We start from the raw sequence: 27,688 nt of genomic DNA, 5'->3' as shown, positions 1-27,688 counted from the left end.
AAGTTTCAACATTCTTGAAATATATATATCCTCCAGTGCATCTGACAATAATTACATGAAAATTCACATATATTACACAACTCAGTTTCATAAAGCTACGGGACTGCACAGGTCAAATTTAAGTGCACAACGTAACACAAAGGCAGCAGATCCAGCTGGGAGTTCTTTAAACTGTAAGGGAAATGAAACTGTTGTATCTTTGAATGTTCCTTTTGAGGATTTCAGAGCAAGGACCAAGTACACGTTCAAAGCGAGGCCGATCCAACTTGACACATTTCAGGGGACCACGAGCAACCACTGTTGCAGCTCGTGGTCGATTCAGCAGCAAAGCAATTTCACCTAAGGAAATGAACAACACAGTTACATATGTATGAAGAAGCAACAGATTCATTCAAATACATCAGTTACAAAACTGTACTTCTGCTAGTCGGACCACTTAAAAAAATTTAAGCATAGCATTACAGGAGAAATTGATCACAGTACTGTAAAAAAGCTTCTATATAGTATTAGTATGTATAATATAAAGATATTGCATTGATAAGACTTCTCTGTAATTGTAAATGTTTACGACACGGAAATCAATACAATGCCATCCTTAAGAATGCATTGGACACTCATCTTTATTTATTATTTATTTGCTTTTGTTTACCAGGAGAGTTGATCTGGGTTAGAAAGAACCTTTTTTTAGTGGAGACCCAGGGAGAAAAATTTGAAAAATGAAAAAGGATACATTACGTCATATAGTACAAAAACATATATAAAAAGTGTTTTACTTAAAGTTTTAAACACATCAGTGAAGATAGGTTGAGAAAAGATTACATTCACTTGTAGAAAATACTTTTAACAGTATGTAATGCAAGAGATTGTTTATAATAAAATAAGACAAAGAAACTTTATTACAGCACCCAGTATCACAGTTTATCAGTGTGGCACCACTAACCACATTAAATAGAAGGAGTTACTTTGGAATGTAGTGGTGTATCTTTGCAAACTAATTAAGATGACCAGAGAAAAGCAAAATTTAGGAGAAGCCATACATAGCCAGACTAGAGGCACACTTGTGACTGAGATGAGCAGTTTTCAGTAACAAATATCCATCAATCTGTAAACTAACAAATCCTCAAAAAGTTCTAAGACACCATTTAAAAAACAGTATAGTCAGAAACTAGAGTGATTGTACTGCTGAACGTTCTTACTGCTCAAGTAACATACCCAAACACTCCGTCCTGCACTACTAATGGACAGAGGCAGCTATTAAATGCTTTACATCAGCGCATAAGTCCTCTCCAAATATGTATGCCTTCATCAAAGAATTATCATTAGAGTAATATAGCAATATAAAGCTAGGAAAGGGTTAAGTGGATTTAACCTCCATCTGAAAAAGTTAATTTTAAACACCAAGTGGGATAATTCACTAGGCTTAAAATGAACCCACAAGGGCAATTAGTCTGGTACTGACCTATGAATCTATAAAACAATAGTGGATTTGAACTTCGCATGTAAAATAGTGTTCACATTTTCTGAGACTGGATGAAAGCCCAACCCTGAAGTTAAACTGACAACATGTCGGAATCTAAACGGCATCAACTCAGGCTGTGCTAGACAGCAGTCTTTGAACTATAGATGATATAATGGTAACACTACTGTCACGATACAATGAAGAAGAATACTCTACGTCTGTCTAAGTGAGAAGCCAAGGCTACTCCATAAGTTTGGGTGAAGGTAGCAACAGATACACCAGTACTCACCACATTAACTGGTCTTTAACAGGGTCCAGCACTGGTTATAACACTTAGGTACAACCATCCTATGTCCCCTCAGTTTGCTTTTCCTCAAATTTAAATTTCCTATTCTCATGAGGGCACATCTCTTTAGGTCCTTGCATGACGTCTGTTGACCAAGATTAAGAAACACGTATACTCAGTTGTTTCCAGATCTTCACGCCTATATGAAATAGATTTCAACTGAATAAAGTACATTAAAATGGCTAAGAAACAGAATTATAAAACTGGGCACATATAAAAGGTCTGACTAAAAGGCTGGTATGACAGCAGGAGTCATTAAGAAAGGTAAGGACACTGGGTGGGAGAATCACCTAAAACATATAGCCCTTTTGCAGATCAAACAATGTGGTGAATAGTCAAACGTGTTGCATCTTATTTTCAAATGTAAAGTATAGTGTGTAATTACAAGATACACCCAAAGCAAGTGAATGGTTGGATGAAGTCTAACAGACAAAATAAACCCTTTTTGGACAAAATGCCCTGAAGTGATACTCTCCTAAAAGAAATTTTATTCCAGAAGTGGAAATCCAGACTGCAGTGCTTGGTGATGCTGTGACATCCCTCCTCTGGGCCAGTAATCAAGGACCCTGAATCCTCACCATTGACACCGGTAAGGGATGTTCACTTGGAACAAAGATAGGTACACATGGTATTGTCAGATGCAGCTCTCTGCACCAATCAAAATTTCCCAAAAGAGCACACAGGGAACACACAGTCTGGGTCTGGGTTTCACCCTCTCTCTCTCCAGGCCCCGAGGAAGACTCCTCACTGGCAGCGCTATAGAGTTGAGTCCTCAGCTGAGTGTCCCAAGCCAAGTCCTTCACCACTCTCTTTCTGTGAAACCAGTGCTGTGTCTCTGCTCCAAGTAGCTGACACACACACACACACACACACACACACACATTCTTTCAGGTTTGATTTTCACACACACACCTGGGAAAGGCTGGCACAGATTTACTAGTTATGCCCCTCTGCCCAGAGTATAAGGTAGATTTTTTTAAATTTTTTTATATATTTATTTAACATTTGTTAACCAGGAAAGTCCAACTTGGAACAAAGCCAATTTTCAGCAGAGGCCTGGGGGGAAACACTCCAGACGCATGTCTTTCTAACATGGGAGGAAACTGGAGCACCCAGAGGAAACCCACACAAATGCAGGGAGGACATGCAGACTCCACACAGAAGGCACCCAACCAAGAATTGAACTGGAGAACCTCTTGCTGCACCACTGCGCCGTCCATAGATACTGCCACCAGGACACTCCAAAGCCAGCTACTCTAAAGGTCTTACAAGGGTACCTAATTATACTGAGTAAAATTAATAGTAATAAAAATTGTAGTATTTGACCAATGCAGTAAGGCTTCCAGGAGTGGCCACAGTGTCACCAAATAGATATAAGTACTCCCAAAAGTTAAAACATTCTCTGAAAGACCACCCACAATGAAAGGTTTAATATATTTAATAATATATAATAAAAGAACATGTAAATACTAAATATCTATTTACAATGAACACCAGAGTTTCACACATGAAATATTAAAAATAACACAGATGAATAGATTCACACAGATACCGAAAACCAGTACTTAACTAATCTACATTTTCCTGGCTGATGTAAAGAATTACTATTCTCTGGTTACTTACTAAAGCAAGGCAAGATGATGTGGGTGAGTGATCCTTCTATGTCAAGTTTCAAAAACAGACTGCTCTGAGACTTCTGTCTCATCTAGTATTAAAAGATCACTTCAGTGCTGGATTACAGAATGATATCACATACATCTGGTCATCTGACTTCTGGTTCCCATACTATCCCCCCTTTACTAGAAAGTATACCAGAATTTTGCATATATGTGTTGTGATACAGAGAGAGACAGAGCTCTGCTAAGATGTGTTATAGCATACCTATTTCCAAAAGGAGAATACACTTCTATTCTTCAGGGAAGCTGTCTAGCTTACTGTTCATGGAATGTTGAAGGATTTCTTCAGATTGTTTATGTAGCTAATTCAAGTCAGCTATTTTCAGAACATTTTTCTAAACTTTCAGCATAGATATTATCTAAAAGATAATGCAATATTTTACAAAAAAGATAACTGAATTACATACATGTACCCTCTTACATTATCCTCTGTTACAATACATACATTTAATCAGTTACACATACTTTGTTTGACATTAAGCAGCTTTAACTTTCTTGTACAAACAAGTTTATTTTACACAAACAGTTTTAATGCACAAAGCTTTACATACAACAAATCAAATAGAGTAACAATGTACAGCCTATTCTTTCATACAAATTACATATAATTCTGCATCTCACAACCGAACCTATGCTGGCCTACCATATGGGTCCACAGCTGTGAAAAAGGCAAAGCTGGCAATGTACTTTATTACAATGTGGAACAGAAAGAAAAGACTGGGTATCTGGGGTACAAATGCCTGTGGAAGACACTAGAACTGGTCACTATATGTTGTTTTACTCATTCAAAACTTGGCCTTTTATATTAAGCATTAGCTAATGCTGCCACAATTAACAAACTGCCCCTTTTCAAGCAGAAATTTCATAACAGCACCCTTTCTGCCAGGAACAAATATATGAATACGAGCTCCTTAACTAACACAAGCATCAGGGGTGTAGATGTAGAATATACTATATCATCATTCTTATTCTCTATATACAATATCTGAAGGAAATCTCTAAAGAACAATACAGACTTGAACGACTTGTTAAGAAAACATCTTTGGATTCATGAGGTTTTATAAGGAGTCATTCTCAGGTTTTCAGTTTTGGCGAAAAGTCAAAATAAAGGCAGGTAACCATGTGTTCGAAAGGTGAAAGGTAGCCTGCCAGGACTAGAAAATCTGCCTGCCAGGAAATCTGACATTGAAGCAGCAACAAGGAAGCAGCAAAATTTCAGTCCCGTCATGAAGTCACAAAACAGTCATGAGAGTTCCATTTTTAACAAAGATCCTTAAGTTTAACAAAGTAAACTTAAGCCTTAAGTGGTGAGAGTGAGTGGGTTCTGTCTGAAAGTACAAAAAATCATTGAAAACAAAAGTGTTGAGATGTGAAAACAAAAAATTAAAAAATACCCACCAAGCATTTTATATTTTTATTTTATATTTGTTTACAAGGGGGGGAAGGTCCACTGTGAGCTAGGTCCATCTTCAGTGGGTACAAACATGGAGAAAAGCTCCACATACAAATTACAGGTGATGCACATACAATAGAAATACAGAAATACAACTACAATTACATAAAGAGCTAGAAGGCAATACAGTAACAATCATGGGCATGGGTTTAAAACAAATATGGGATAAAAGTACATATCAGAGTTAATAGGTATTCAGCAGTAAGTAGCTTGAATATGAGTGGAATGGTTCATAGCAGAGATAACAGGTGAAGCAGTGAGCAGTTTGGGTAAAAGAGTGGAAAGTTCAGGTTGTATATGTACATAAATTAAGCCATTATGTTATATATGTATTTAGCAAAAAGTAAGGACAATATGCGAAGGGTAAGCTGGGTAAGACTTTAAGACTACTAAGGGTGAATACAAAGAGTTAATATGTAGTTAACTGATTAGAGTTAGGGGCATGAGAAAGTGGACGTTGTTCAGGGAGGATAGGTGCAGCAGTGGTAGTAACGTAGAGGGAGAGAGAAAAAGGAAGTGTATGATAAATAGGTAAGACAAGAGGTGTAAGGGTAAATAGATAGGGTAGTTGAAGTACCAGCTGGCTAGAAAGAGGTGGGGTAGAGTGGGAGTCGCAGTGTTTACAGAGAGAGTTATTTTTGGCATGGGCATAGCCAGCCTGAGGACAGATGTTGTCTAAGAGAATTTTTAAAGAGTGCAGGGTAACTGATGGAGGTAATAGTAGATGGGAGGGTGTTCCAAAGTTTGGAAACAGTAAAGGAATAGAGCATTTGAGTGGCTGGGAGATTGGGTTTGACAACTTTGAGCAGTGTTTTATTTTCTGATCTGAGAGGCCTGTTTGGGTGGTACAAGGACAGCAGGGAGGAAAGAGAGGGGCATGTTGTGTGTTTGTATATAATTTTATGTGCAGTAGTTAACTGTAGATAGTTGAGCTAGAGTGGTAATTCTAGCCCGTTTAGTTGCTGTAAGAAGAACAGTGGTGTGCTGAGAATCTTGCATTTGTTGTGAATCTGGCAACCTTATTGTAACATGAGTCAAGCTTGGTTTTAAGAGGGACTGGATACTTGTGAGGATAGGGGCATCACAGAGCAGGGATGGAAGTAGAAAAGCTGAGGCTAGAGCCTTTTTTGCAGTGGGTTAAGGTAATAGCCATGTCTATAAAGGGAGCCCAGTGTCTGATGTGTTTTTTTGAGGTTGCTGTGAATGTGGAGGTCAAATGTTAGGTTTTCATCAATAATGACCCCTACCAGTTTGGTGCTACAGACAACTTCAATGGTAGTATTATTCTGGGAGTGGATTGAGAATTCGGTCCTATTAAGGGGGGTAGTTTTTTGGGGAGTGAATAGAATGAGTTTAGTCTTGTTGGGGTTGAAAGCAAGGTGATTATTTGACATTAATTTTCAGTGGATGCAAAGGCACGTTGGGTTAGTAGTTGTAACTCAGAAGGGGATTTGGCAGTGCAGATGATTGCAAAATCATCTGCATACTGGATCACGGTGCCATGAGTAAAGGAGTTATGGAAATTATTGATAAATATATTGAATAGAAGGGGGCCCAATATGGATTCTTGGGGTACACCTGTGGTGATGCTGAGGAAGGGAGAACAGGATTGCTGCCATTTTGTTGATTGACATCTACCAGAGAGATAGTTTGAGGACCAGTTTAGGGCTGGGGGTGTGATACCTAGATTGTTGAGTTTGGAGAGTAGAAGGGAATGGGATATAGTATTGAAGGCTTTTGAAAGGTCGTATATGAACATATGTTTGAAATAAGGTAGATCTACAAGCCAAAGGGACTGGTACCAAAAGAGATTTGAACCCAAATGGATAACCGTTTCTGCCTTCTATTATTGTAATTGTTGTGGAAATTGTCCTGGCAGCTTTAAAAACCTTTAAAATCTCCACTGAAGTCTGGGCATCTAGATTGCCACTACCACAGAAACATGGTCATCAGTCATAAACAACTTTTTTCATGAATGCCAGATTTCCGATTGCTCAGCCCACAATCATTTACAGAAGGGAGAAGGCTTAATATGAGAAAAATGACCCCCCCCCCAGGATGCCACCAAGGAGTGATGAGAACAAGACCTGGCCTCTTGATAAGAACTATACAAGCAAACAATGGATCATTTCATAGAGGTATCATATGATCAGCCCTACAGTTTATCAGGAAAGCATTCACTACGCAGTCCCCACTGCCTTTCTCTCTGCTTTGTGTATGCAGGGGGGGGGGCTGCATTCCCCTTGACTGCAAAAGGATGAAAATCTGAGATGCTCTACATCCAAAAGGCTGTCTCCATGTTCTCTACAAGTAAAATAAACTCCACCAACAGGCTGGAACTCTCCAAGGGCATATGATTCTGAAGGAATATGGAAGGCTACAAGAAAGATAGCAACTCCATGAAGGAGAAAAGGAAGTATGTTCCCCTTTGCTTGTTTAGGTACAATACTAATACTCTCTCTGACCATATCAGCAGAGGTTCTAGCTCCAGAAAGTTTCCAGAACTTATTTACTAACATCACCACTCCCACCTCCAGGATACGTATATGGAGAAACTTCTCTAATGGTCTCTAAAATCCCATTGAGGTTCAAAAAAAAAAAAAGAAAAGAAACCAACAAACAACAAAAACAGCTTTAGTGAAAAAAGTAACCTAGGCACAAAAGGTTAACAAGCATAATCACATTCCAGTTTCCTCAACCATCTGAGTACATTCTCTGTGCAGGGAAAGACTAGCTGGGATGTGATAAAAGGATATGCAACCATGACATTCATCTAAATTCGGATTAGCTTCAGCCTGCTGAAATCTATCCGGTCATATATATCAGATCTCAAACGTGATTTGTGATAGCTATGGATGAAGGACATGCACAATCACATATCAGCTGTGTAAATGTGAAATCCTATCTTACATTGTCTGATGACCTCTCATAGTATTTCGACATAGGTCACAAACAGCATATGTGAAATTACAGATGCTCACAAAACTCCAAATGTAGCAGTGATAGGTGCAAAGGTACAAACACCTGAGACAATGCTCTGGGGCCCACCCCTAACTTAGGCAATGATGAATTTTGTACTTTCTCCTAGTCCACAAACTGAAAGCATTCAGTCGATCACAATGGAAAGGGAGGAGGAGGAGCACTATACTTGGAGGGAGAGCAAAGAAGACAGAATAAATTCTTTGCTTCAGTCTTCTCAAAAGATATCTAGAGGAGAGTGCTATGCTTGGAGAAAGTCTGGACAGAATTGGAAGAAGAGTGGACAGACATCAGACTAAAGAGGGAACGTACTGGCCTTAGAGAGGAAAAAGCACAAGGACTTCACTGACTTCAGAGGACTGTCGCACCATACCTTGAATACTTTGTGCAGTTTGGAGGCCTTACAAGGGACTTCAGGCTGTCAGATGGCTCAACATGAAAGCCATCAGAAAGATCCATGGGATGGAGGGATAGGGAAATGACTAGATACTAAAGGAACTAGAACTCTTCTAATTTGGCACTAGAAAAGATGGACAATGGCATTTATGCAGAAGATTGAGTCGATTTGATTTGTTTATAGGATAGTGCACTGAATACCATGGACCAGTTTCAGACAAAACCTCGGTGGCTATTCATTAAATGTTACAAAAAAACAATAAAGATGAAACAGTTTTACCATACAAAAGTAAAGTAATACATGGTTACAAGTTTGATTACAAAAGTTGACATCTTTAATACACGATATGCACATTTTAAACATAACAGTGTATCCAACGATCAATTTAGATGAAAGTGAGAGGAGTGTTTTGCACTGAATATGAAACTAATATTCTAAAAGAGGGTGTTAAATCTTAAAGGGGACAGGAGGATGAGTGTAGTAATTAGTGGGGTAGGTGCAGAGATACGAGTGACTAGGATACGTGGCCTGTGTGTCAGTATTTGTATTGAGCTTGTTTGCTGGAGATGTAGCTTTAATTGTAGCCTAAACATAGTGCAGGATGAAACATATTTTAGATGTAGTGGGAGGGATCACAAAGTTTGGGGGCTAGTACTAAAAAGGCATGGTTAATGCACTGTAGCTTTGTTCTGAGAGGTGTAGGATTGTGGAGGTTTAAGACTAACATTGTAGGCTACAGGCCGAGTTTTACTTAGGAGATATGTTTCCAGTGGCGTAAAAGTCTGTAAGAAGTTTCAACACAAATGACCTAAAAAAGGAGATATGCCTTTTGTTTAACTGGTCACCAAATGGCTTTTTTGAGACTGGTGCAGTGTTGTTCCTAAGGAGTGGTTGAGGGTTGGGGGTTGATGAAGCAACACATTTTACTAGAGATTGCCTCTAAAGTTGGTAAGTTAATGTGGGAGTCTGTAACTATTAGAATTAGACCATATTCAACTTGGGCTGGCAGCTCTAGATGGTTTTGTGAGGAAGGGAGAAAAAATTCTTGCTCAGAATAGTAAGGTGTTGATTTTTTCCTAGTATTGCCTATGTGAGTTTGGAAATTGAGTGTGTGGAAGAGCCAAATACCAAGGTAACTGAAAGTACAAGTTGTTTCTATTTGGGTGTTGTTGAAATCTTTGATGTTGAGAGATAATGACACTTTCGATACTTTCTGGCAAGTACCAAAAGATAAGATTTTTGGGTTTAAGTACGAATTTGTTTCTGTAACCTGTTCCTGAGAGAGTGAAGGTTGTGTTCAAATTGGGTATGGATGACTGCATGAGTGGGGTTTGATCAGAATATCATCATACCATTTGTCAGGAAAATCTGAAGGGGACATTCTGAATAGGAAGGACAGAGAGGGAAGGAAGGGGGTACAGGCAACAGTTAAGGACCAAATATAGCCTGTATTTCTGATAGTACTTCTTCATAAAGAAGAGTACGGACCAATGCAATAAACCACTGAAATGGATAGTGGAGAGGAGCTCCACAGAGGCACTGTGGAGAACATTGGACAGGTAGAAAAAGGGTAAGGGGAAATAGGAATGGTGGGGAGGTAGAATGCTAACTACACTTGACGGAAGGACATCCTATGATTACGCTGGCCATCAAACAAATGTAGTGTAATGTATTATTAGTGGATGACCAGCAGCTAACAAGTCAAATATATCCAGGATGGTCGGTGTGGTAATGCATGCCACACTACAGGAGTGTAATGCTCCATATCCAGGATGGTTACTGTGGTAATGCATGCCACGCTACAGGAGTGTAATGCTCCATATCCAGGATGGTTACTGTGGTAATGCATGCCACGCTACAGGAGTGTAATGCTCCATATCCAGGATGGTTACTGTGGTAATGCATGCCACACTACAGGAGTGTAATGCTCCATATCCAGGATGGTTACTGTGGTAATGCATGCCACGCTACAGGAGTGTAATGCTCCATATCCAGGATGGTTACTGTGGTAATGCATGCCACACTACAGGAGTGTAATGCTCCATATCCAGGATGGTTACTGTGGTAATGCATGCCACACTACAGGAGTGTAATGCTCCATATCCACGATGGTTACTGTGGTAATGCATGCCACGCTACAGGAGTGTAATGCTCCATATCCAGGATGGTTACTGTGGTAATGCATGCCACACTACAGGAGTGTAATGCTCCATATCCACGATGGTTACTGTGGTAATGCATGCCACACTACAGGACTGTAATGCTCCAGGAATGAGCACCTAAATCATTTATGATGGACACAAACTAGGTATTTGTCAATGGTGTGCAATCAAGGGATAATCTTAGATGAAAGACTGACACATTAAGACAAGGTGTCAGCTGACATTAAGTGCACGTATCCATCACAGGAAAACTGTCCATTAAACACCTCATTAAATCTGTGAAACTACTTACTACTTATGCCTTATGACGCTCTGGTTCTTTTTCATCTAGATTAACAATACTCTTGTAGCTAGGGATTCCAAACTTACAACCTGGCTACCAGTCCTGTTCTCTCTCACTTTAATTACTGCAACTCCTTGTGCCTTGCAGTTCCAAACTCACAATTTATCTTCCTGCAGTGGTCCATTCTTACTTGGATTACTGCAACTTCTTCTATCTGGGGTTTCCAAACTCACAATCAGATCACTTGCTCTGGTCCCTTCTCACCTGGTTTAGTGCAACTCCTTCTACCTGGGTTTTTAAAACTCACAATTTGACCACATGTGCTCTTCCATTCTTACCTGGATTAATGCAATTCCTCATAGCTGGGGCTTCTAGACCCACACCCTAACCACCAGCCCTGGTCCTTTCTCATTTGGATTGCTACAACCTCTTGTAGCTGGGGCTTCCAGACTCACAACTTACTTACCTACCCTGGTCTATCCTCACCTGGCCTACTACAACTCCATGTAGATAGATTCCAATCTCACCTTCTGACCACCTGCCTGGTCCCTTCAAACCTGGATTATTGCAACATCTTGCAACTACAGCTTCCAGATTCACAACATGATCCCCTGTTTTGGTCACTTTGCACTTGGATTACTCTAACTCCTTGTAACTGGGGCTTCCTGAATCACAAGCTGACCACTTCAAGTTAGCAAATAATTCTCTAGCCAGGCTATTACCAGACTATTACACAAGTTGTGCAGAATGTGTACTGACTGCTTGTGCAGACTTGCATTAGTTTTATATCCTGGTTCTAATCCACTCAATGTCACATGTGATAGGCTCCAACAGAAAGAGTGTCTGGTATCAAGCCACCTCCCCCTTGCACACTCTAAGCTAACACCCTGGGTCTGTTGGTCATTCCAAGGACTTTAGTCTTTGTGTGCATACTCTTTTGTATACAGGCTCCACACCTTTGGATAACATTTTCTTTTTTTTTGAAGTCTCTGACAATAAGCACTTTCAGGACGTCCCTAAAACACATTTCTTTGATTTAGTTTTCAATTCCTATTATTTGCAGCATTATCTTCGTTAGAAAATCTTTAATAATAACATCTTTCATGCTCTAAAACTCACTCGGCTTTATGTGACATCTGTTTTTATGGAATACGTGCAAATATTAGTTACATAAGCACTTGAATACATTTTAAATAGGAGTTTGATCTATCTGCAAACTATGGAATGTTGATAACTACTAAAAGTTAATTAGAGATTCAAAAATAAAAAGGCCTGTCACATGTCTCAGTAGGAAAATATGACTATGTGATTAGTTGTGTTACTTTAGATAGCCTTAGCCTATGCCGGTGACATATAAAACAAAACCATTACTATGATCCAAGAGACCCGAGTTTGAATATGTGTACTTAATAGTGCATGCATTGAGAATGGTATCCATGCTCAACACATCTTTGCTTTTGATCCTCATTGGAAACTGGGGACATGCAAATGGGTTTTGTCCACAGGAATACTATGGCTGTGTTGCAGGAGGTATGTTCAGCGACTGAAAGAAATGGCCACCAAACGGCATTTCACTGAACATTGAAACTTTGCATTATTGAACGTTCACATCATCATAAACAAAGACAAAGAATAGCCATAGTTGGCCAATATACACAAAACAGCAGGTAGGGCGCACTTTCCAGTATGCAATCAATAATGAAATCTGCCCTTGGACCTGGAGATTGATGTGTGAGGTAAGCAAAAATCTTAAAATGCTCTAATAAAGAACAGAGGATCCTTCAGGTGATGTTAGCTACTCAGTTAAGAACATGCAACAGGACTGTAAATGTTGCATGTCCTGGGAAAGACGGAATGCTGCTGCTGTCAATTTAATTTGGGGGTCAATAAAGACTATAAAAGAGGTGCTGGTACCCCTGCTACAGGTACTGCACATAATTATACTAAAAGGAAGCTCCAAAATGGTGCAAATAAAAGGGGACAGGCTTACTTCTAGCATGAAGCCTTTCTCACTGAAAGACTTCTGTGTATTAGGTGGTGTTGGAAAACCAGAAAAAAAATGGAGATGACACAGTTTGACAGCATCTAGCAGATATTCCTTTTAGTTTGTACATCGTACAGAGTAGATCATCCTCTTTTTGTTTACTCTTTTTCTGGCATACATGTTCCAACTATTTCAGAGATAACAGGAGATTTAGAGCCAGATGAATATGGCACTAACATCGAGGAATATATCTGCTTTCCCTGATTTTACTCTACCCTTCCAACCTTTTGAAGAAGAAAGAATGTGTGCTTTCTGCCTCTGCCAGTACACGGCCTAAGTAAAACCTCAGCAGACTTGGCAAGTGAAAGTGTTGTGTCTGGCTCTAGAACACAGTTGGCAATGGAAGCACATGTCTCGGCCAGAAATCTGTTGACAAGCACAGTTTGTGGACCTAGTGAGGATGCTGTCATCCAGAAGTAGTCACTGATCTATATAAGAATACTAGATGATATATGCTTTTTTCTTTGGTAGCCGAGTGCATGAACTGAATAACAACTGGAATTCAGTCCCACATGCAAAGCTAAAAGCAAGAACTGCTGGGGGAAGGTGAAAAATCCTTCGGGTCATCTTCATATGCCAGTGCATGGATGTTCCACTGTAAAGGTGATGGGTTGTGTTAAAAAAAAAAAACAAACAAACACAACTGGCTACCCATCCCTAACATTTGTGCATACAGCCTTTTAGAAAGATCAGTGTTTTATATATATTACAGTTTGCTACATTAAACACTGAAAAGAACTGCCTTAATATTTGCATAGGACAGCTACCTATGCATAAGAAATTAGCCAGGCTGTGCTATAAGCCCCAATTACTGACTTAAAAAAGTATTTACACTTTAGAGGAAATGAGACAGAGAAGTCAAATAAAATAACCACACAGTTAAATAATTTATTAAAGTACAAAACTGTGCAATTTGTGCATAGAAAGGTATTTGTGGACCACAAGGCCATAATGTAAAACTAGAAGGCAAGACTGCTGCAAGGGGTATGACACAGGGGTTCTCCGTAATAGTTAATCAGAAAAACACTTTGTTCTAAATGCAACAGTTAATACCAAAATAATAAACAGATTCCAGAAATAGAGTAACCTTAACAATAATCCTGCAGCGCAGAGCAGAAAACTAGGACTTTGAGTTGTTAATGAACATTATATTAAAGATCTTAGTTTGATCCCTTCCCAGCAGGTGAATAACTAGACAGTACTCCCAGGATGCCCTTGTAAATAAGTATGTCTGACTAGCGGGAATACTTGGTTAAAAATAGAAAAAGAAAATAAAAATGGTCATTCAAACAAGAGATATCTTTCTCATGACTGCTTCTACATTTCTGACAGTTTTTCCTCCCACCAGCACCACCGTTAGTGGCCTGCATCAGTCGCCCACTGAGGTTCACAGAAGGCAGTCAATGCCTGAGTGCCTCAGAAAAAAACTAGTCTTCAAAGAGCTATGGTTTCCAGCATATTAATTTAGAATAAGGTAAGTCCATTAAGGCCTACTATTATGAAGTGCTGACATACAGGCTCACCATCTCCACAGGTGATGTTTTCCCTGATTTGCCATACCCACCTTTAATTCAACACACACAAGCTGTACAAGGTCAGGCCTACTCACTTATTTAATATTAATGCATCATGGCCACTCCGGTCACCCGAAGAGTTAGTTTGTAATGCATCCTGCAGGAACCCACAATCTTCCCTTCTAGTCCATCAAAGGTCTGTACTTCTACAAACCATAAATAAATAAAAATATGTGCTACTGCCCTACTATATAACCAGGGCAGCTGGTAAATTCTCTGCAAAGTATAAACAAAACTAAAGGTGCACATAAAAGCACAAATGAACATAAAATCAGACTGCACAATCAGGCTGTTGAAAACAAGACACCAAGTAGTCTGCTCAGTGGTAAGGGAAGTAATGTATAGCGTACTCAGCATTTATTTATTCATTCGTTCGTTTGTCCGTTTTATTAGAAAATTATAACTTTTTACTCACCAAAGTAGTCTGAGGGACCAAGTCTTCCAACTTCCACATACTCTTCATTGTCAGATCTGCGCTGCAAAACTGAAGCTGTACCCTAAAAGACAAAAATTCAGAAAAACTGTTAACTTGTTTTATTACTAACTTTTTTACACACAAACACGCACACACACAAACACACGTACACACACACACCAGTTAAACACACGCACACACACCAGTTAAGAATTAACGAACATTACTCCTCTTTTTTGCATCTACCTCACATATGTTGTCATAATGCCTACATGCCTCATTACACCACCACCCTTTAATTGTGCTTTGCCCTTCAGGGAATTTAACAGAAATTGACCAAAGGGCATTTTACAGTCGTACCTCTGGTATACAGATTGAGTTTCTCTGTATTTGACATTTTTCAGGTTCTCTTAAAATCCTTTCAACTTTTTTTAGACTTTGTTGCAGATCACCACACCATTAACAAAATGTTCCATCAGTAGCATTATTAATAAACTAATGTATTAGGATCTTTGTGGCATACCAGTGTCATCCTCTTTCCCCTCCTTAAATGAAACTCTGCATGCTGTAATCCTGGCATGCATTCTAACAAACTGATGCACAGTTACCACCTCAAGAATAACTTCATAGTTTGCATACGAGTCTCGACTTGGAAACTTTAACGAAGCCTTTTAATTAGTGCATTGTCATCTAGTTAATGGAAGCACTTAGGGAGCTCCTTACATCACTAAGGTCCCTCTAACCCTTTACTAGGCATTCCATTAATATCAATGCCAATGAAGTTAAGCCTGTAATGTGATAATCAGCAGCCTATTTATGTCAGTCTTTGTGACAGTGGAATATCAATCCTGCTCAGTTCCCAATATTCCTGACTTAGAGACACTGTAACTTACAATTGTTCCATTAATCAGACTACAGACTTGTTTTACTACATAAGATCAAATGTAACCAAAACTATGGGGCTGACTCAGAATGGTTGGTACTAAGTGTAAGCATGGTGTAGACCTCAAGGTAACCATTTCTAATACTGAGACAGTCCTACTGCACCTGCTGTTCCATGAAATGGTGCAGTACCATGGCGGGCTGTCTGTGAGGCATACCAGAAATGCAAATGAGGCATTCCCAGGAGAGCGGCTTATGCTATTTAGCCACATGCTCTCCACTGAAAATGCCTATGGTAAAACATTTATGATTCCAAGAATTGCTGTGTGAGCTACTTTAACCAGACGTGTTAATGAAAACGACCAAAAGCTCTCATTCATCCATTACTTCCAATGGTCGATATCACATTAGAGATAAGTGCCAAGCAGTTTAGAAGACAATTTGTCATGTTGGGTTGATCGCAGGTGCGTGTGTGCTCGCGCTAGCGTGTGTGTGTGTGTGTGTGTGTGTGTGTGTGTGTGTGTGTGTGTGTGTGTGTGTGTGCGTGTGCGTGTTTGTGGGGGGGCCTGTAACACCTCCATATTCGTCTCGACTAATGAGAAAATTCTGCAATATTCCCAAGGGAGGAGAGGATTACTAGATACCAGGGATACTCTGTACACTGTACCCTAAAAGCACTTCAGAGGTTTTAAAGCCAGTACCCTCAGCACTTACAAACAACTCTTTAGCAGAGTATTAGCCCCTGAAACACATCTAGACACCAGCGGTACTCCTGGTATACTACCTTAAGTGTTTGTAAAAAAGAAATGTTAAAGTAAAAGGAGGGTTTGAAACCTACACCCTTGGCACAGGAAGTTGCTTATTAAGCAGAAGCCATAACCCTCTATGATGAGAGCTTAGTCATACAGTGTAATTTTTATACAATAAAAAGTATAAAACTCTAATGCAAGTTATTATTCACTGCTTCCAACAGTTTCTGAGTTACGAGGGACAGGAAAGGCATCAGAGGCAACAATAGCAGCATTCTGTAAAATTAGGGTAGTTGAGGGGGGGCATGTGAGGGAAAGTCTAGGGACAAAGTGGGGAGGAATGCTAGATGACATCGGGGAGAATTTTAAAGTATTACTTGGAGTCACATAAAAAGAACAGAGCAAAAGGTCTAGCATCAGGATGCATTTTATGAAAATAATACAAATGAATCTCTAATGTCTGGCATTATTAACTGACTGTAAGAATTGCTTAATTTAACAGGGCAGGGACAAAAATAAGAAGATGAATCAACAATGTTCTGTAATCTAAGGACAGGTAAGAGGTGTCTTTGTAAATCTGAATGTGTACATCTGCGTCAGAAAGTGAATGAGGGATGACTGTGCCAACACAATGCAGGTGTTGCCAATGTTAACTACCACAGGGAAGTGCTGATTAGCACATACAGTAGTTACAGGTGATTGAGAAACATGCAGATTATCTAATAAATAGGTCTTTTCTTATTATGGTTATCACATCTCTGAAATGTATTTTCCTGCATTGCAAAAATAATCCCTTTAGGCCACAGCTCTTACTGCCTGTGGCAGGGGTTCTTTCTGAAATCTTGAGTATGTTTTTATGTTGATTTTGTATGTTGTCCTACTATGTAAACTGTCTGGCTTTTTGCTCACCCAGGCCAAGCCAGAAAATTGTCCATTCGGGATCAGTGCTATGCCCTGGTTAACAAATAAACGAATAAATAAACATTTCTAGGGTAGGAAATGTTTTTCATCTTGTGAATATTAAATTTTTTCTAAAAAAAACCTACTAGTGTAAATATGTAAACAAATTCTGATAACTACTAACCTCTTCTTAATTCTAGCTGAATAAGAACATCGTTCCTAACTTCATTATAAAATGGACCACATTATTTCTCACATGCTGTTTAATATGGGACACTTATGACTCCTTTACACCCTGACTTCTCTTAAGCAAGATACAGTATGTATACTAATATATGAAGTGCAACATTTTTGTTCTAATATATTTTTTTTTATTAAAAAAACTGTACTTTTATTTATTTTATTTTACATTAGTTAACCGGGAGAGTCCTACTGGACGCAGTTCCATTTTTAGAGGAGGCCCGGGGAGAAAAGCTCCAAGTTAGTTAAATTACAAGTTGGTTAAATCATTTGGTACAGATGTAATAAGCATCAATAGAGGTTAATGTCAAAGTTACAAGTTGTTAGTTTGATTCTATGCAGCAAATAGTCATACACAGTTAAATATCACATAATACATAGGTCACATAAAAATGATTGCTAGATTCTTAGTCTAAACAATAGGTCATAAGTAGGCAGTCATACAAAAATTAATAATTTTTTTTCCCAAGTAGGGAGAGCATCAAAAGAGCAGGTGTTTGCTAGGAAAAAGATCTAGAGTTGGTTGTTTAATTGTTAAGATACAATCTGAGAGATATATAGTCTTAGATTAGGAGGTTACGGTTTACTAGGATTCAGTTTTGTAAGGAAGAATTCTTCATTCATATGGCCAGTAGAGGTTAATTCTACAAGGAACTTTACAGTGCTTTGTAGGATTAAATATATATTGGTGGGGATCTTAGTGATTTGCCATGGTCTGGATTAACCTGGGGAGTAGCATGAGCATAGCCAATTATTGGAGTAGTGTTTTTTAGGAGGTGCTTAAATTGTTTCGGAGAGGTCGTGGCGGTTATGTGGCTTGGAAGTGTATTCCAGGCCTGGGCTACTGTGCAGGCAAATAGGGATTCACCTTCTTCATTTTTGTGTCTGATTACTTTTATTAGATTTTGGCTGCTAGATCTTAGTTCTTTGGAGGTTCTGTAAGGCTCAATAATGTTCTGAAGGGCTGGAATTTTATCTGGTAGGTCATAGAGCGTTTTTGCTGTTGAGATTTGATTTAGTGGTAATACAAGGGGTAGCTCTAGCCAACTGAGCTGTTTTAGGGATATACAATGATGGGACCTATGTGTGGTTTCAGTGGCAAATTTGGCAATCTTGTTGTAACAAGATTCCATTTTGTTTAGGTCTTTTTGACTCAGACAGGTTAGTATGGGGGAGACACTTCCCTTACAGCTGTGAAAAATATGATTTTTATAATACTATAAACTCAAATATTAATCAAACATTGTAAAGTTAAATCTACATAGGTTCACAGGTGTGTACTAGGCTAATGGCCATGGGGCCTTTACAAGCCTAGCCATAGGATTACCCTGGCATAGTGCCACCCAATCTTAGTTCCCAGTGCCTCTGTTGAGTAGAGCCACTGGAGTTATCCCCGGGGTGAATTTTCTGTTTCCCATCCACTCATCAAGATTTATCTTGAAGAGGGTCAGTGAGGTGCTCTGCTTGACATGTATGGGAAGTCTGCTCCATAGCATGGGCAGTCTCTAGGTTATGAACCTGTCCCTCCAGCATGTTCACCAGTGGCAATGGGGAGCTTAGAGCAGCCTATCTATCCCTGGAGGAGTGTTCCCAGCACAAGAATCTGATAGTCTACTGGCCGTTTTGGGCCATTTTCTAGCTCTTTCAAGTCCCCCTGTATAAAACCCGCTTTGGCGCGGTTTTTGCGCTTGTTACTACTCAGCCAAGCTCCCCGTGGTCCTGCAGAGTGGTGCTAGCAGCAGAGAGGCTAATAGAGCGACTGCTAACCTGATAAAAGTGTTTTTATTCCTGCTACTACCTGGGCGACTGTCCGATCTAGCTAAACTGCAAGTATTTCTGCTTCTTGAACTGTTTTAAACTGTTTAAAGTTGTTTTTGCACCTGCACTTTTAAAATTTGTCCTGTTTGTTGCATTTACCTGTTGAGGCTACATACTCAAGTGCGCTAGCCTGTGTTACATATTTATGCATTTTCCTGCTGTTTGTTGCAAAAAAGAAAAAAAAAAAAAATTATCCTTGTTTCCCGTCTTTCCTGACCTAGAGTAGTCCAAATACAGGCTTTGCTGTATTCTGGACTTTTGGAAAGTTCCTGTGTTGCCCATTTCCTTTCTTGGATAAAGGGAGGCTTCTTTGTTCACCAGTGGCAGTGGGAGCTTACAGCAGCCTATCTATCCCTGGAGGAGTGTTCCCAGCACAAGAATCTGGTAGTCTATTGGCCGTTTTGGGCCAATTTCTAGCTCTTTCAAGTCCCCCTGTATAAAACCCACTTTGAGCGATTTTGCGCATAGCGCAGCATCGGGCAGCTCCGCTTAATTGGGTTTAAAACATTCTGGGCTCCACAAAGTCTGCTCTTCACTTTTTCCCTTACAACTGATTTAGTTCTCATAATAAACACCCTATTCCTACTCTAAAGCCTGGCACTTGCTCACTAAAGCAATTATATACGTCAGCACTAAAAATTAAAAGCACTACACCCTCACAAAACTCCCCTTGAGTACCTTGCTCCCCCCGTTGGCCCTTTTTTTCAATTATAAAGGAATTCCCATTACTATTCTAGCATGTCCAAAGGTCAGTTGTCAATCTCCTCTCCGGTCCAGCTGGTGAATCTGGGAATCTTGAGGCAATGTTACAACTGCCTCATGTACACAGACAACCCTCTCCTCCTCCCAACAAATTCCAACACATGCGAGAGATGCAACCATATAGCCAAACTGGAGGCTAAGCTCTCTCAACTCAGTACTGGCGTAACCAGTTAGGAGGAGAAGGAAACCACACTCACTACAATTCCAGTCTCACAAAGACCTAACACGACAGCAAACCAAACACATAAACACACAAAAACATAGTCGGAGGCTCTAAATAAAAATCTACCTAAGCAGCAGAGACCTCCAAAGCAGAAACCCAAGCAACCGCTACCCCAAAACAAAACACGTGCAACACATAGCTCACAAAGCTAGTGTGCAGAACAGTCACAGCCCTTAAAGCTAAACAACACACCTGATACACTTGTAATAGGTGACTCTATCGTCAGGCACACTGACGTCCCGCTCACCAGGCTGAACAAGGAGAAGGCCACGGTGAGCTGCCTGTCGGGCGCTAGGATCCACCACATAACACAAGCACTCAGGTCACTCCAAGGCAAGTACAAATATGACTCGGTCATTGTCCTTGCTGGTGTGAATGACCTGAGACGTACCTCCCTGGACTACATGAAAAGAGACATAGAGGAGCTCTCTGAGCATGTAGCCCAGGCCAGTATGACCCTGACCTTGAGTAGCATCTTACCCTCACCAAGAATGATGCCACAATATGAAGACAAGATGATCAATTTCAACAATTGGCTTAAGTATTGGTGTCATTCAAAGGGGATCCAATGCCAAGCCACGATGTTTCACTAGGGACGGCTTGCACCTGTCACCCCTGGGCTTTCAGATATTGGCAAAGGCTCTTGCCACCCCCATAGTGCCTTTTTTAGGCAAGGCTCAAAAGACAAACCCACCTCCATAGGTATCCCAAGGGATAAGAAACTAAGAGTAATGCTACTCAATGCCAGAAGTCTAAACCTCAAGATGCATGCACTCGAAACTCTCCTTAGCATGGAGAACATCGATATCTGTGCAGTAACAGAAACCTGGTTCAAGGGTCCCAAGAGCACCCCAGCACTACCAGGTTATACCTCATACCATTCTTTTCGGCCCCAAAACTTGGACCGAACCACAAAAGGAGGGGGAGTATCAATATTCACCAACACAAACGAACTCACACCGCTTATACTCCAATGCCAATCACCACTCCTTCCACGTACTGAATAGCACACCTCCGTGGACACAAAACAGTCCTTGTTCAATAGTTGGTCGAAAGAATTTATTGTTTAAAATTTTAAAAGACTTTAAATGCGCTTATTTAAACATACATTTTTCGTCGGGACCTCTGTCCCAACTTCATCAGAAGTACAAACCTCCCCCACTCTACGCTCCACTAATATATCTACTCCACCCAGCTGATCTGTTAATTAATTAACTCCAATCAAGGTTTAGAATTACTGTCTTAGAACCAGTTTTAAAGTGACTATGTGCTAGATTGTTTGGTTACCATGAATCTCTTACTTCAAATGTTCTTTTGTGTACACAAATTTTTGTTTTTCTATTTGTTTTTTCCGTTTATTCTGCTTATTTTTTACTTGTTTTTTCTTCTTCTTTCTTCCATCTTTTAATTTTAAGATGAAATAAGAATAGAAATAGAATATGGTTACTGTTGATATCCGAACTATTTACAAAAATCTATATCTATATAAATCTAATTAATATAATGTATAAATATATAAAATATTTTTTTTTAAAAACTAGGCAATTTCTAATTTACATTTACATTTAAATTAATATTTACGTTTATATTTATATTTATCTATCCTGGTTTTTCAAAAACTATTTAGTACGTTACAGGTCACAATTTATAATTGAAATAATTTTATAAATTGTTTTTAAAGAAATTGTTTGAAAGTAATAAAATCTTTCTTAAAAGAAAATTGCAAAAGGCATATTTTATATATTTTATACATTTTATATATTTTATATATTTATACATTATATTAATTAGATTTATATAGATATAGATTTTTGTAAATAGTTCGGATATCAACAGTAACCATATTCTATTTCTATTCTTATTTCATCTTAAAATTAAAAAGAAGAAAACAAGTAAAAATAAGCAGAATAACGAAAAAACAAATAGAAAACAAAATTTGTGTACACAAAAGAACATTTGAAGTAACAATTCATAGTCACTTTAAAACTGGTTCTAAGACAGTAATTCTAAACCTTGATGGAGTTAATTTAACAGATCAGCTGGGTGGAGTAGATATAGTGGGGGAGGTTTGTACTTGATGAAGTTGGGACAGTCCCAAAATGTATGTTTAAATAAGCGATTTAAAGTCTTTAAAATTTTAAACAATAAATTCGACCAACTATTGAACAAGGACTGTTTTGTGTCCTAACACGGAAACGTGAGTGGAGTGTGATTTATTGAGAGTATAAGTGTGAGTTCGTTTGTGTTGGTGAAGTTGCTCATTTCTCTGATTTACGTCTGTTTGGAGTATCAATATTCATCAAAGATACCCACAGCTCCAGGTTGGTGGCACAGCACAAAGCATCAGAGACTATCCATGTGCAGCTAACAGTGGGTAAAACTGCCTTCCAGTTTATAGCCTGCTACAGACCACCCTCCCAAACCCAGGAACCCCACTCGGCCTTCCTGAGAACACTGGAAAATATGAAGGTCTCTCCAAACACCATTATATTGGGCGACTTCAACTACCCAAACATAGACTGGGAGCATTACTCTAGCTCCAACACCCTAGCCCAAAGGTTCCTAGAATTTATAAACTCAAATGCTATGGAACAACTTGTTACCACTCCCACAAGAGGGGAAAACATACTGGACCTGATCATCACCAACATGGGGGCTCTATGCTCCAGACCAGAAGTATATCCCTCACTGGTAAAATCAGACCATAAACTAATCTCTCTGGATATTCACATCCCGACCCCACCCCCTGCCCAGAAAACCACAGTGAAAAACTTCTCTAAAGCAAATTTCACAGTCCTCAAAACTGAGGTGGAATCCTTCAAAGCCCCCGGGCCTGTGGAAAATACGGCCCAGACTGCAGAATCCTTTATAAACGCATTCTATGAACACCTTCAGGAATGCATGGATCATGCAATCCCAAATAAAACCAAGTCCCAATCCTCCAAAGGCAGACATACTGTCTGGTGGACCCCAGCCATAAACAAACTATACAATAGAAGGAGGAAGCTACTAAATGATAGAGCAAAATCCCAAGAAGGGAAGGCATCTCTGATCAGTATTAGCAAAAAACTATGGGCACTCATAAAATCGTCTAAGGCCAGCTTCAAGAGAAAAATTGCACAGGACACTAAGGATAATCACAAGGCTTTCTTTAGTTATGTTAGGAACCTGGGTGGGAATTCCCAGATATGCTCAGAATTAGTCCAAAATGACAAAAAATACACCGAACCCACAGACATTGCCAACATCCTAGCTGACAGGTTCAGTGCAACCCCCCCGCCCCCACCAAAAGGGCAAATATCTATCCCAGCAGAGTGCTGCCCCCCCGACATCTCAGATGCTCAGGTAAAAGCCGCCCTCTCCAAAGCAAAAAACACAGCATCAATGGGACCAGACGGTGTCCCGGGCTGCGTCCTACATGAACTCCAAGAAGAGCTAAACCCAAACATAAAACTACTGTTCAATCTCAGCCTTACTACAGGATATGTACCCAAAGAGTGGCGTACAGCAACAGTCGTCCCTCTCCACAAAGGTGGTGCCTCAACGGATCCTGGAAACTATCGCCCCATAAGCCTGACTAGCTTGGTCTGCAAAGCTATGGAAAGGGTCATCATGGACCTCATAAATAAAGATATTGGGGACCTACAGACACCGGATCCTACCCAGTTCGGCTTTGTTAAGGGCAGATCCTGCCTCTTAAACCTGGTCGATTTCTTTGAAACAGTCACCAAGGCCATTGACGAGGGGAAGGTGGTCCACACAGCCTACCTGGACCTCGCAAAAGCCTTCGATACAATACCTCACTCGGGCATTATAGATAAGCTCACCAGCTTAAATATAAACCCCATTGTCACTAGATGGGTTGCAAACTGGCTCAAGGACAGAACCCACATGGTTAGAATTGCTGGAGTCATGTCAGACTCCAAACCAGTTACAAGTGGCATCCCACAAGGCTCAGTCCTAGGACCTCTCTTTTTCGGTATACATTTCTCAGAGGTACAGGCCAACATGGAAGGACTGTGGCTGACCAAGTTCGCAGATGACTGCAAACTAGGCACCATAATCGACTCTCCAGCCGACACAAGCATCCTACAAAAGGGCCTCATAGAAACAGACAACTGGTGCCAGAGTCATGGCCTCAAGCTAAACGCCAAAAAGTGTATAGTCATCCCCTTTGGCAAAAACAAAGTGCCCACAAATTACCACATAGGTGGTAATCCATTAAGTATGTTAGACGTAATTAGGGACCTGGGGACCCAAGTTGATAGCAATCTCTCATTTGAAAACCACATGGCAAAGTGGTTAGAAAAACATTTTATATAGCCCACTTAATCATGAAGGGATTCACATCTAGATCAGGGGAGGTCATCGTGCCTCTTTACTCATCCCTCATCAGGCACATAATGGAGTACAATACCCCTTTTGGGATATACCTTACCAGACACCTGCAGCAACTGGAAAGACCCCAAAAGTACCTCACCAAGAGGATCAAAGGGCTCAAACAGATGCCATATGCTGCCCGGTTAAAGAAACTCCAGCTCTACTCAGTGGCATACCGTCTGCTCAGAGGCGATCTGTGCCTAACGTATAAAGCCATGTCCAACCCGGAATTAATGGACATGCTGCACCTCAGAAAATCCAAATCCCATCGAGCTACGCGCTCGAGAGACGTGAACCTCAGTACTGAAATAAATAGGACATGCTGGAGGGACAGATTCATAACCCAGAGGCTCCCTTTACTCTGGAATAAAATCCCAGTCCAGGTTAGGCAGAGTTCCTCAATGACTCTCTTCAAGAGTAATCTTGATGAGTGGATGGGAGATCGTAGGTTTACCCCGGGTATCACTTCTGTGTCACTGCTAGACAGAGGCACAGTATACTAACCTCGAAAAAGGGCATAGCAAAATTCATTTAAAATGGGTGGCGAAAGCCAAATACACTCTGGCTAGGCTTATAAATGCCCTAGGGCAGATAGCCTAGTATGAACCTATGAACCTATGAATTGTGGTAATGAGGTTGAGGTCTCTGAACCGTATGGTGAGGAGGGGTTAGGATTTCTTTAGCTGTAGCACTTCTAACAGAGCTGGGTCAGACATAGCTTTGCAAGTCAAGCAGAGAACAACTCTAAGTAGGCGATATGAGACAGAGAATATTTGGTGTTTTTTTTAGTCTGTCCATATAGGACAAGTATTTAAGGCCTAAGATCCTCTTTGTGAGGTACTTTTGCGGCCTCTCCAGTTGTTGCAGGTGTCTAGTGAGGTGTACTTTACATTTTCTGGCTCGGTTTGTTGCTGGAACTGGTCTTCAGACCAGTCAACCTACCCAGATAAAACAAACAAAATGGTGGAGCAAGATAGTCAAGAGATATAGTCAAAGCTTTTATATATGCTATGTCAGGCTTTACTGCCTTCTTCACTATCACTCTATCTGGAGTTCCTCAGTGACCATCACCTTCACAGACAGATGAGCATTTCTTCTCCTTTGATCTCATTGCCTTAGCTACAGTCATGCACATTTGGCTTCCTTCCTTTATTTATTTATTTATATTTGTTGACCGGGAGTGTCCGACTGGACGTAGGTCCATTTTCAGCAGAGGCCGGGGGAGAAAAGCTCCACAGTTAAAATAAACAGACAGTAGTTACATTGGATTACATAGCGATTAACAATTTACAAAGCAATTACTTACAACATATTTACAGATGAAGAACATAGTACATCAGTAGACAACTAGAATCTTTATCTGTGAAGTACATAACAGACATTAACAAATGTTACAATAAGAAGTTCCTGCTGTATAATAAGTACTAGGCTTATGAGCATCTGAGCTTGCTATAATCAAGGTAGTTAGTGGAGTGGAAAGAAAGGTAGTGGTTGGATGGGGTGGGTGATATTACAGTGGGAGTTGCAAGGGCATAGCCAGCATGTTTTTAGTTGCGCTTTTAGTAAAGTTTTGAAGTGGGTGCATGATGGTATGGAGGTAATTGTGGGTGGGAGGGAGTTCCATAATTTGGCTATGGTGCAAGAGAATAGTGCTTCACCAGCAGAGTTATTGGCTTTAGTGATCTGCAAGTGATTTTTGTTGCTGGATCTTAGTGGTCTGGTGGTGCGATAGGGTTGGAGTAGATTCTGGAGGGATGGGACATTTAGTGGATGGTTTACTAGTTTGTGGACGAGTGAGAGTTGATACCATTGAAGGAGGTGAGGGAGTTCAAGCCAGCCCACTTCAGCAAGTGAGAGACTGTGGTGACTATGGTAGGATGCCCCTGTGGCGAATTTGGTGATTTTGTTGTAGCAGGTCTGTAGCTTGTTTAGATCGCATTGCCTTAGGTTGGTATATATTGGAGAGGCATAAAGTAGGGTGGAGTAAGGTGGGAATTTGCTATTGAAATCTTTGCTGCTTTGGTGAGAAGTTGCTTATTTCTGTATAATGCTCCTAGTTTTTTGTGGACTTTTTTATGGTCATGGATATGTGAATGTCAAATTTTAGTTTATTGTCTATTTCCACTCCTAGCAATTTGGTGTGTTCAGTTGGGTATATAGTGGTGTTGTCTTTTGCTGTGATGTTAAAGTGAGAGTTGTTTTGAGTATGTTTGGTGGGTTGGAAGAGGAGTAGTTTAGTTTTGTTTGGGTTGAGTATTAATTGGGCATCGGATAACCAAGTTTTAACAGAGGAAAAGGCTTCCTGTGGGACTTTTTGCAGTTTGGGTAGGGACTGGGCTGAGCAGATGATGGTTGAGTCATCTGCGTATTGTATGAGTGTGCCATGTTTGGTGGCAGAGGCTAGATTATTGGTGAAAACAGAGAAGAGTAGGGGTTCAAGGATGGATCCTTGGGGAACCCCTATGGAGACAGGTAGTTGGGGATATATGTCATTCTGCCATACAACGGATTGTTGGCAGTCAGACAGGTAACTCTGAAACCAGTTGGTGACTGATTGTGAGAAGGATAGGTTATTGAGGACAGAGATAAGTTGTTTGTGTGGGACCATGTCAAATGCTTTAGATAGGTCTAGGAAAGTAGCAGAGGAGAGATGGCCATTGTTTTTATGCTGAAGGATAGTGTTAGTAAAGGAGAGTAAGGCAGTGGTGGTGCTATGGTTTGGTCAGAAACCATGCTGAGTATTGGAAAGGAGGTTGTTAGTAAGGAGGTAGCCTGAGACCTATGAATGTTTATGAATATTAAGATCACAGTTAAAGATATATAGTATTTGCATCACTGCTTTCTTTACTCTTGCTAGTTTTCATTTTATTTTACTTCATTTTTGGAGTCAATATCTGCACAGTGACCTCTCCCCTTTCTTCACAAACCTGGCTGCTGTTTCCTATC

The 27,688-nt window shown here is 40.1% G+C and overlaps 1 protein-coding gene across 5 annotated transcripts in view; it reads right to left on the bottom strand.

Moving 5' to 3' along the window:
- PRKAR1B (protein kinase cAMP-dependent type I regulatory subunit beta) overlaps positions 1–27,688 on the bottom strand; it is a 2,005,749-nt gene that overhangs the window by 941 nt on the left and 1,977,120 nt on the right. For all 5 annotated transcript variants that reach the window (XM_044089686.1, XM_044089688.1, XM_044089687.1 and 2 more), the window contains 2 exons: positions 14,789–14,870; positions 1–339 (listed from right to left, as the gene is read on the bottom strand). The exon at positions 1–339 is cut by the window's left edge and continues 941 nt beyond it. In XM_044089686.1, the coding sequence (XP_043945621.1) occupies positions 167–339; positions 14,789–14,870 (255 nt within the window). In that variant the 3' untranslated portion in view covers positions 1–166. The remainder of the gene's footprint in view (positions 340–14,788; positions 14,871–27,688) is intronic.

This window comes from Protopterus annectens, chromosome 12.part0 (genome assembly GCF_019279795.1).
Source record: "Protopterus annectens isolate FY-2018-M chromosome 12.part0, PAN1.0, whole genome shotgun sequence".
NCBI lineage: Eukaryota > Metazoa > Chordata > Ceratodontiformes > Protopteridae > Protopterus > Protopterus annectens.
This window is presented reverse-complemented; position numbering and strand designations above follow the sequence as displayed.